The sequence below is a fragment of the Anabrus simplex genome, chromosome 9 (genome assembly GCF_040414725.1).
Source record: "Anabrus simplex isolate iqAnaSimp1 chromosome 9, ASM4041472v1, whole genome shotgun sequence".
NCBI classification, from domain to species: Eukaryota; Metazoa; Arthropoda; class Insecta; order Orthoptera; family Tettigoniidae; genus Anabrus; species Anabrus simplex.
The window spans coordinates 20,329,041-20,341,210 of record NC_090273.1 but is presented as its reverse complement, the minus strand read 5'-3'; the positions used below and the strand labels follow the sequence as shown (position 1 = coordinate 20,341,210).

The following is a 12,170-nucleotide window of genomic DNA, read 5'->3' as shown; positions in this document are numbered from 1 at the left end:
TCCTCCATTTACTTCAATGACACTTCCCAGGTATTTAAAGCTTTCAGCTCTTTTCAACTGCTCTCCTCATAATGCCATGCCATTATACACTCGGTTCTTATTTTGTGTCGTTACCAGTACTTCACTCTTTTGGGCTGAGAACTTCATTCTATAAGATGACGTGACTTCCTCCCATACATTTAGCTGTTCATGTACTTCATACTCACTGTTTCCCCTTTTAGATCATCTGCAAACAACACTGCTTTCATTCTTCTCTCCCCAATGGTCTGTGCTACCTACTGTATTATATCATTTATCACCCTGTAAATAGTAAGGGGGAGGGGGGCACTTCCTTGCTTTACACCTTTTGTTAACTTAAACTATCCAGTTCTTTCAGTTTGACTTTAACACAGCTTTTGCTTCAGTCATACATATCTTTCACCCTTGTCACTATCTGCTCATTTAGCCAATGTTTGTAGTAATTGTGGTGATACTGTGCAGGTCTTTTACAACTCCAGTGGACGGGAGATGTTCCTAAGGCCATGGAGCTCATCAAACAAGCGCTCAAGATGGACGATCGGTGTGAATTTGGTTACGAGACTTTGGGGACGATCGAGGTTCAAAGGTAAAGAATGATACTTTGTCAGTTTTCATAAATTGATATGCTACATTGATATTGGTTCATAACTCCATTGTTCCTGGAAAGAGTTCCATGATTTTTTAATATATTAGACCAATTTTCATATTACCAAAACACCAAAAACTCATCAATGTCCCACTCCAGTCGCCCGGGTGTAGTTAACTAGCCTCCTCCACTCCTTTTTGTCCTTCCACTTTTCTTGCTCCATTACTTCCACCACATCCAATCCAGCTTCTCTAATGTCCTTCCAAATCTGATCCATCCACCTTCTTCTCGGTCTTCCAACTGGTCTCTTTCCAGTTCCCTTCTTGCTACATTCTTTCTACATGTCCAAACCATCTCAGTCTTTCTTTCTGTATGTTCTGTACTAACGGTCCCTATATTTAGCTCTTCTCTGATTTTAATATTTTGAATTCTATCTCCTCTCGTCTTTGTAACCGATGTTCTTAAAAATTTCATTTCTACTGCTTGGATTTTACTATCTTGTCTCTTATTAGTTACCAGTGTTTCTAGTCTATATGTTTCAATTGGTATGAAATACTGTTTATATAATGTTAATTTCGTTCTCTTGGGTACTTTGTCATCCCATAAAAGCTCTCTGACTTGATGTTAAAATGTTGTACCTTTACTTAGTCTGTTATTAATTTCAGGGTTGATTTCATTACTTCCATTAATAATGCTACCCAGATACGTGAACTGTTCCTGCATTCTCTAACCGTTCTCAGTCTATGTTCACTTTGCTTCTTGTTTTCTCTTTTCCACAGTGCATGACTACAGTTTTCTTTTTACAAATTACCATTCCAAACACCTTCAGCCTTAAGAATTGAAGACTTGCTTCCAAATCCATTTAAGTCATTTTTGATGTAGAATAAGTCTTTTATTTTGTTTTTGTACTGTGCCCTGCATAGAATTTTGAGCGTCACATGGGAAAATATAAGTTCAGCTTCATAACTCGTACATGTTATCTAAATGGTTAATACACTCAGCACAAAAATTAGGGGAACAGGTTTTCAGTTCATGTAGAATCACGACACACAGATTTATGAAAGGAAACAAATGTTGGCAAAGGAACTGCATGCTTTTTTTAATTAACAACAACAAATCCATCGCCATTGCATTTAGCCATTCACCACAATTGGCAGCATAACAGATGAACTACCACAATCGCAATGTAAAGTACTTGCTGAACACTGCATACCGGAGCGACAGTTGTCTAATACCATGTTGCACCTAGCTTCAGTTACAGCTGCACACCTGTGTGCATGCTGCTTATGTAACATAAACCTCCATGCTGACTGTTTAGCAGGGGGGAGGGGGGTGTACATGACACTATAGCCAGTTTCTTACTTGTATTATAAAATGAATGCATGGTAATGACTAATGCACAATAGTGTATTGAAGAGTACTTTGTATGACTTTATCTTTAATGATAGCTGGTCTCGGATGGTTGAGGCGCTGGCCTTTCTGACCCCAACTTGGCATGTTCTATCCTGGCTCAGTCCAGTGGTATTTGAAGGTGCTCAAATATGTCAGCCTCATGTCAGTAGATTCACAGGCACATTAAAAGAACTCCTGCAGGACGAAATCTTTAATGATGAAGTATTAGCCTTCAGTATAGTACAGTTTGTCAGGCCACTACGTAAATTCGAAAAATTTAGTTCAGATTGGTATATCCTAATTCACATTTATTTTGCGTTAGAGTAACTTCCAGTAGGATTAATTAAGAGGTAAAGAAAAATAGTGTGAAATTTTGTTGTACCAAAATTTGAATTGCTTCAGTAGCACAAGGGAGTTTTTCATGTGCATGTGATTGTTGAGGTTGATGGAAATGGTGAGAGCTGTCATACATGTGTTCCCCAAAGACTGAATACTGATTCTAACTGCATTTTTGTGTTTGTAACTAACGTGGAAATGGCCTTTATTTTTCTCTCACTCTCTTCATATGTAGCATTGCAGTTTGCTTCTTGACATTTGTGTTCATAAATCCCTGATTTGAAGAAAATGGTGGGGGTTTTTCTTTTAGGCTGTACTTCTTAGCCCATTCCCTGTTATGGACATAAATTTATCACAAGTTATTTTGATCTTGTGTGCAATTTTACTGAATGTTTTGAAAGAAATGCTCTTCTTGAAATACTAATAAAATGTGTTTGTATCTTACCTTTTTGCATGTTTGGTGTGCCTCGAAACAGGTTGAACAACATTGTTCTTGCATCTTTCCTAACACCTATTTTCTGACATAACACACATTGCCACTAGCTTATTTTTTCTCAAGTGTGGATGAAAACTTGGAGAGGAACCATCTTTCTATTAGCCAAAAGGGCAAGGGTTTTGTTGATATTTTTACCCCCTTTGTGGATGGGGCATGGCATATGGTGCTATGCTACTACGAGACTGAAATCAGGAAGTATCATTCACTTCCCCATATTCAGGTTTCTCCAAATGACCAGGCTGTTGTAAGTAGCAATATCCAACATGTGAAGGAAGAATTTCTTATACCTTTCACAGTTTCCCTCATAGATACGCATTTTTGTCACTTGATCTACTAAATCTACGCCCCCAAATTCTGATATCTGCCTCCTCCCTCGACCCTACAGAAACATATTTGTCTCTTTCAGTTTCGCTACTTGAACTAACAGGTTCTCCAATATTGTTTTCTAAATCGCTATTACCAAAGCTGAAATCAATATCACTGTCATTGTCTAGTACATCTTCGACAAAGTCCGTCATAATTTCCGCTGTACTAATGCTCTCTGAATGTCCTGAATTGCTCGCCTCGACTTGTTAAATCCATAGTTACGAGTGATAGTGATCTAACCCAAATATTCAAGGCATATTATTTGTATAATCTTATGGGCTATTTATTGGTCTTTATGTTCATTTATGTGATCTCATTTGCTATTTATAGCTCTGTGTCTTCATTACAACATAAGCAGATGCATTAGACAGCATCTGCATGCATTCATAATTCATAGCAAGAGCTAGCCAGCATATGTAATTACGAATGGGGAAATGATATTGATGACATAGAGCTCTTTTTTTTTTTTTTTTTGCGTCGCACCGACACAGATAGGTCTTATGGCGACGATGGGACAGGGAAGGACTAGGAGTGGGAAGGAAGCGGCCGTGGCCTTAATTAAGGTACAGCCCCAGCATTTGCCTGGTGTGTAAATGGGAAACCACGGAAAACCATTTTCAGGGCTGCCGACAGTGGGGTTCGAACCTACTATCTCCCGAATACTGGATACTGGCCGCACTTAAGCGACTGCAGCTATCGAGCTCGGTGACATAGAGCTCTATGTGGGTTTCTATCATAAGGCATGCGGAAATGTCTGCTGCATAGATTGTTCAGTCTGAACGCACATTTTTAACTACTCTTGGCATTTTCATGCAAGTAACCTAAAAAAATTCTGATTATAACAATAAATAAATTACCTCAAATATTTCCTAATAAGTCTGTAACTTTCTGAGTATTTACAAGAAGGATTTACAATCACCCTAGTTTTAATTTCATAAAAATGACCAAAGATATAAATTGTTTTCCAATTAAACATACAGAGTGAAATCACAAAGCCTATTGGTCAACGTGCTAGTTCTTGCTCACGAAATTGAAGACTATGCATTTGTTTTTGGGTGTGGTTTTTCTTGTGTGTTTTCTTTGTTTCCTTGATTAATCTACTGTCATGTGAGAGGTTTTCTTTCCCAATTTATTGTCTATATTTCATTGTTGAAACCTGTTCTGCTCATTGGTATGGATATTGCTCTCTGCATCATTGTATTTAGTCCTCCTAATTTAGTCAATACTCTTCCCCTAGGATAAAGGATAAATTCATATGTGCTTGTGTAATTCACGCAACCTCATTTTAAGCGTATTTATTTGATGCTTTATTTCGCGAGTGTATCGCCCGTCGCCTTCGTCTATCGTGTTTACCGCTCACCACAACAGCGTGTGTGCTTTACAGTTGGGGATTCGGGGTGGCAGTCGTCCTGGAAGAAAGGGGGACTAGTGCGCGCTAGAGGCTCAGTTAATCAGGATGAAAGAATGAGTTTATTGTGTGGTTTGCGTGCTGTTAACATTGTTTCTGTGCGTAGTTTCGTTGGAGTTGTAGGCTACTTGTTTTTTCTTGCGTTTCTGTCCCCCCCACCCCGTCAAAGTCTTTATGTATTTATTTATTGGTGACAAAAGGTCCCATGAGCCTCTGGCTCTTGATAGGGACAGTACAGTACATGCTTTTCTTAAGGCGACACAATTACATTTCATATACAATAGCTTTTTCAGTAAAGTGACAAGTACATTTTTGGATAACTAAGATATAGTTGTTGTTTTTTTAAAAATATGTTTTCATGATAGTTTTCTTACATTAATACCCCCTGTGGGTGGGGGAGGCAGACGAAGGATTCACCCACGGTATCCCCTGCCTGTCGTAAGAGGCGACTGAAAGGGGCGACCAAGGGATGAATGAATTAGAACCATGAAACTACTCTTGATTCGTACCATCATACGGGGAACACCATGGGTTGCATGTACTTGCGAGTAGTATCACTAACTTGGTACGAAATAGGTTTGTGATTCGTTGCAGTAAAAAGCCTGGCCGGGTGGATTCCAGTACCCGTGCGTTGTACCCATGTGGGCAACACCGCGGGTCTGGGCGTAGCCTGTGAGTTGTACCACTATATGAGCGACACCATGGGTCTGCGTTGCCTGTGATTAGTACTCACTATGTGAGGAACACCACGGGGCCCTTGGGACCGCCGGCACCCGTGACTAGTACACCTAGGTGAGGAAACTCATCGGTTTGCGTTGGCTGTAAGTGGCGCCATTGTGTGCGAAACACCATAGGTCTGCGTTCGAAGTACAATACTTGTGCGTAGTACCATCTTTTGTGGAACACCGTGAGTCTTCGCTACTTCTGATTAATACCCCAACATGACACATACCATGGTTCTATTTTACTCGCGACATGTACCATTCTGTGGGGCCTTAGACTTGGATTTTGCACCCCCTTTAGACACCAAGCATCATTGTGCTTTATAAGTGGTTCCTTGGTCGGTAATAATGTTATTTTCGATCTCTATTGAGTCCGATCCACTGGTTTTTGTTTGTTTGTTTGTTTGTTTGTTTGTTTGCTTTGTGTTTTGTTGGGTTCCTGTCCATCCATTCATTCTTCATGACATATTTTATTTTTATTTTGGTCAGTGGATGCCTTTGAAATTTTTGTTCTTTCATTTCATACCATTAGGGGCCGATGACCTTCGATGTTAGGCCCCTTAAAACAACAAGCATCATCATCATCATCATCATCTTACATTAATAAGATATGATATGAGACATATTGAATTGAGTTGCATGTGGTAGTTTTGCGTATTTGAGACCATACTTTTAATGGGTTGAATGTATTTCACGGAGTTGTGTCGGGGACAGTTTCTGGTATTTTATTCTTCACATTAAGGCCAAAACATATAACAAATGCTATCTCCAAGTGTTCAGAGATACCTATAAATTTCCATTCATTTTACTGTTTAATAAAGGAAACTATTATGCATTTTGTTGCTTGTATTAGTATAATATACTGTAATTACAGTATTATTATTTGAATGTTAGTGTCATAAATGAGAATGATTAGGTACATTTTCTTGTAATCATTTTTATGTTTTTCTTAGTTTAAGATTTTAAATTTAATGGTCACTTCGCATTGTAAACTGTAGGTATGTATGACTTTTGTCATACCTAGACCATGGTACAATATATGTGATGAAATCCAAGAAATGAAAAATCTTCCTATTGTTGATTTCTAAAAGTTGGCAGGTATGGATTGTTTGACCTTACACACTGAAACTATTGTTACTTTGTTCTTTTACAGGGGTAACCTGAGGCATGCTGTTGAATTATTTGATAAAGCCATTCCATTAGCGAAGACTGAGTTGGAAATGTCGCATCTGTTCTCGTTACGTGATGCGGCTGTAGCGCAAGCCACTGTAGCTGAGAAGATGGGTATCCCAATCCCCAATATGGGAGGATCTTAAACTAGGCTGTGTCGCAGCTGTTGTTGTTTAGACTGTAGGTGAAGAGAAGTAATGGACTCAACAAGCCACTATTATGTTTCTTTGTTATTGTTTTTCCTTTTTTTTCTAAAAGTATGTATATGATTACCAAATGCTCAATGCTTCAAATCTGATCACAGTATTCATATTTTCTTAAATAATTTTCTCCCCTTGGTCTGAATGCATGATATCGAGTGAAGTTTAGTATATTTCCATCATTTCCTTCACAAATGTTGTTTTGCTTGATGTAGGTATTTTAAATATGTTAGAAACAAATTTTAAATAACTCCTTTGAATGATGCTGTCATTAGAAAACATCAACCCTGTATGTTTGAATGATGTAAAATCAAAAATTTTTGGAGTTGGGCTCTCCTGTTAATTTACTTGATTCTAGTCTTGAATAAATGCCAGTGTAATGGCTAAATATATACACACATAACTGTACCGAATTTTGGTGCTGGGGTTCTACTCCATATGAATTCAACTTTGTAGTATCTCTAGTGTCCGTTTTATAAGCAGGGACTTGAAATATCCTACTCCACTGATATATTGTTATTCTGTGTGGATGCATTTGTATATATGATTAATATTACCATGTGTAACATAAGGTGCAGTTCATGTGTTTGGTATCTGTGGAGTTTACATCGTGAACTCGTGTTAATTCAAAGAAAAGACAATATATGTGCTGTATGCAATAGTAATTGTTGCAGATGTAGTATTATTTAACATGTAGAAAGATTTTTATTGTACACTTTACAGAATCCGAGTGCCTAATGTTAAATTCCAAGCTTATACTGCTTTGTATTGTTGTTTTACCTGATGGCAAACTGTTGTAGTTTGCTGTTGCAGAATCCTAGAGAAAATGTACTTTTGCTAATATGATTTAACTCTGAAGTTGAGTTTCGTTAGGATTGTCGTGAATTTTTAGTCCTGCAGCTCATGGAATTTTTTAAAACATCAGAACAACAAAAACTTAAGTTGCTATCTTTCCTTTGAGACTTAAAAGTATGTGTTATACTCATGCTTATGTTATAGAGAACAGTTTTCGTGTTAGACTTCCTAAATTAAAAGAGAAATATTGCCATAATTCAATCATTTTTCATGGAAAATGAATGTCATCTGTAACTTCTCCAGATCCTGTATGTTTACTATCTGTGGATGAATTTTCATGACGGTATGTAGTCTAGATCATATGGACTGCACTGATATTGGTCCATCAAACAAGAGGATTTTTTCTAGCAGGTACCAAATTTGTTACAAAACATAATTTAGGAATTTCGAAGTTTCTGACTGATTTATACAATTTATAACATGGTACAAAATAACTTCTGAAGTACTTCAAAACACAAGACTTGATCTGCATCTGCTGTAGTGCTTGTAGATTCCTCATTGCTTGGTGGAGATGGAATATTTTCATTCTGTAATCTTATCAAGCATACATCCCCTCTCACAAAAATGAATCTATAGATAGACATACAGGATCTGGAGATGTTATAGATGATGATCCTTTTGACGCAGACCATCGCAAAGTGACAAAAATAGTTAGAATTTCAAATTTGGAGAATAAAGAGTCATCGGCTTCTTCCATATTTGAATTTTTTTTATTTTTTTCCTGGGAATGACTTGCTTTAAAATATTAGCCCCTATGGCACAGTGTTGATTAATGTTTAATAAACAGAAAATATAACATATTTCTCGATTTTATTCTTGAGAAATGTATTTAAAGCATCCATATGCCAACTCAACTTTAAAACTGCTCATTTTTTATAATTATTCCTATGTCAAAAACTGATCATGGACACAGAAGCCGAAAATGTAATGACCGTCACCAGATTGGTTAAGGTTTTCAACCAGTCGGCACAAAATATAGGCACATTTGCACATGAATTTTCTGAAGTAATGAACAATAAATTTTTAAAGCAATTGAAGTTACTGTTTCTTTTCAGGTATTTTGTATGTTTTAACATACACATTACCTGAATGTCTTGCAGACCAACTGAAAGAAAAGAAAAAAAACTATGATAACAAAATTCAGAAAATTTTTTTCAGGTAGTTTCTAAATTTATTCATAAATTACTTTTGACAGACTGAAATTTCTTGTTTTTGTTACTGAATTCTTTTTAGTCCTTCTCATGGGTAAACTCCTGATACTACTTCTTGTTATTAACACATTGGATGTTACAAGTTCAACAGAAAATTTTAACTTCTAAATTATGCATTTGAATCATATGCAGCAGATAGCTAATCAGTGTCATAAAAAGGTAATTATCAGGATCTTTTATCTTCGCTGATGCATCACGATCACACCTGTGTACAAGGCTCTTTGTATTAAATGTCCTCCATTTTTAATCTTTTCACATAACTAAAATGACTGGTGAAACAAATACTTATGCTACACACTTCATAATACCTTGTGACCGGCTGCTCAGTTCGGGAACACACAGACAGTGGCAAGAATAGTGTGTTCACTACATTATCCTCTACACCAATAAAAGTCTACGAGATATGCTGTATTTTCTTTGATAGTTAAACGTGGGAGATGTCCAGAGTTGCTTCAACCCACACCTGGTGCATTCTATCAACAAATTCATCAATTCGGTCACCCTAACCTATGCATGACAATATGGAGGAACTAACAAAAGAGCGCATTTGCAGGAGAAATGTCACATAGGCGGTATTGTTTCCTTGCCGTTTTTATGTTGTCAGCATGATGTTCCCTTGAAATGAAAATCCATCAAAAGCTGGAGCCACCTGGAAGGGAAAAGTGAACATTCAGTAGACACAGGGTGTGTTTTGCTGCCCATGCTATGAACCATCTGTGACAAAAGTAAATCACACCCATCAAAGCCAATACTTTCAAGGAATACGGAATATTAAAAACTGACGTATAGTACAAGTGATGTCATTTGTTTTTGAGATCAGCTTTATTTAGGATTGGTAGACATTCTATATGCTAATCTGACAACTGATACATTTTCCTTCAAGTTTTCTTTCTGCTTGGAATAAACTGGCCTATAATTTACTCTCTTCTATTGCCATTTAAGGTTTAAAAATTATTAAACCTTTCTGATATATACTAACAGGAAATAAATTGTATGTTGGGGTGGTAGAGATGTACAAAATCATAGCTGCCTTTTGACTTTTCTGTGATAATTAATGTAAATTCCCTTTTTTTTTTTTTTTTTTTTTTAGCAGTTTAAATGTTTTCCTTAGTGTTAAGCATTTTGTCTATAGTATAGGTCTATTATAAAGAAATGTATGCTAATAGAGCTAAATTTTTTTACACCACCAAGATCATAATTACAGTATTTTTCTCTTAAAAAACCGGTACTTCAAAAACATCTGTACTTGTTGCAGGATAAGGTTCAGGAAATATGTCACATTGTCCTCCAAGAAACATCCTGCTAATAGAGATTAGTCTGCTACATATTTTTTTCCTGTTATATTCCCAACAGCCAGTCATTCAGAATGCATGCCCACAATCAATTGATATACTGGAGTAGGTTGTTCGTTATATGCTACAGGTTTGAATATGAAATGAACTTCAAAGCTTCAGCAACAAAGGCTTTGTATCTTTCCTACATATCAATCTGATTATGCTGTGCTGTATTGGTTGAAGACAGTTGCTATTGTTCAGTCAGGCAACTAAGTTATGACTAGAATTAATTACAATCTGATAAATAAGTTGTGATGATGGTGCCATAGCAAGACAAAATTTGATTTCATTCCCACTCTAGTCTGGTCTCTTTCAGGAATTATGCATATCTCGCATTAATTGTATATTTGATTCCATTTGGAGAAATTTCCTCCATAGAATTAGAAAACAGTCATGTTTGTCACCTGTAGCCATTACCACTTTGAAACTAATGATATAACTGAAAAATCATGCACCAGGCTATCTTTCATTAACCCTGTACTTGTTAGTCTCACCGAAAAAGCAGAATCAGTGTCTGAATAAAAATTGTTAAATTGTTATTGTATGCAGTTATGTGGAGTCATTGGTAACTCATGCATTTATTTGTATTTAAATTTGTGATTCATTCCACATGCAAATTAAATCCAAATTTGTTGCTCCGTCTAGTTTGTTGCAGTAGTGTGAGCTATTGTATTGGGTTGGATGTTTAGGCTGAGTGAAATGTACAATACAACTCCATGAAATGAGATCTCCAATAGAATGTTCCTCCTGTCATATGAAACAGCCAAAAGTAAGTGTTAGGCTTCAGCTATTAGACACTTTTGTACTTAGGATGTTACTCTGGTTGTAACATGCCAGTTTATGCTGTTTGAATAAACTTTCTTTTGTGCAAATCATGTTAAGGAAACTTCGTTAAATGCTGTACTTCAATGAACAAGTTGTCAATGTATATTTTTCAGCACATTTCAAATAGAAGTAATAAAGATTTGTAAGTATAATTATCGTGGGTATTTCTGCAATTGAACCTATCCCGAGACTACTAAACTTCCACAGTTGTGAGTGCCCGGAAAGTCTCCGTATATCTTAACATGCCATCTTCAGTTACCATTTACATTAGTTTCCAACCATTCTACCACTATTCTTTCACTCTCCAACAGTATTAGCCTGTATGCATAGCACTTTCACCAAGAATCTTATGGCAGAATTTTTATGCAGCATTGCCTGTCACTGTAGATATACAGAATTTATTGTCAGATTGTTGAATGCTCGTACTGCAAATATTTTTATTGAGGAAACCAGTCATGAAGGATTAAAAAACTGGAAATGGCTGTAACGATGATTAATACTTTAGACCAGTAATAAGGGATAATGCAAACATTGATGGGGATATTACCAATCAGAGAAACTAGGATTGCTGGTGTAGAGGGCAGTTACAGTTCTATATGATAAGGTCCCATTCCACGTGAAGGGCAAAATTTATAATAAGACTTTTGTTCATCTAGCCACTCTATATGATTCTGAATGCTGGGCTGCATAAAAACATAAGGCTCTATAAAATTCCAAATGATGCAATCCAAAAACCTCGCCAATCTCGGAGAAACCGAATGAATAGCATTTATGATTTGGAGATATGTGGCTCAGAGTGGAGAGGCCTGTGAAGGGAAGACCCTAGTCAACACCAGTGCTGATGTTATATGAATGAAGATGATTTTTATTAATAATTGTATGGAACATAATAGTTAATTACAAGATAATGAACAGATAAATATTTACAAAATTAACAGGTAATATACACATTTATCTCTGGACAAGCTAAAGGCTGATGTCCAGCGACTTGATTTGCTCTTGGCGTGGCATCCATCAATTCACTTCAGCTTCCTTCAGAATGTCTCCTGGGGCATTCATCAATAATAATCAATAAGTTTGTTGTGAGAATCCACAATCATACATTGGGAAGTCTGTTGTTAGTGATGGTCAGTCTGAGAAGGGGTCTCGAGATTTATCGAGACTAACACAAGTACCATTTCTCGTGAGAAATATCGAGGACATTGAAAACCCCCAAGTCACAAGTCTGTGTAACGGTCAGTGTCAGTGATA

At 36.7% G+C, this 12,170-nt stretch overlaps 1 protein-coding gene across 1 annotated transcript in view; it reads left to right on the top strand.

Moving 5' to 3' along the window:
• The window catches only part of Tom70 (translocase of outer membrane 70), a 59,803-nt gene extending 48,731 nt beyond the window's left edge, over positions 1-11,072 (top strand). Inside the window, exons 9-10 of the mRNA XM_067153378.2 lie at positions 481-604; positions 6,478-11,072. Coding sequence (XP_067009479.1) covers positions 481-604; positions 6,478-6,640 — 287 coding nt within the window. The 3' untranslated portion in view covers positions 6,641-11,072. The remainder of the gene's footprint in view (positions 1-480; positions 605-6,477) is intronic.
• Positions 11,073-12,170: the final 1,098 nt, after the last annotated feature.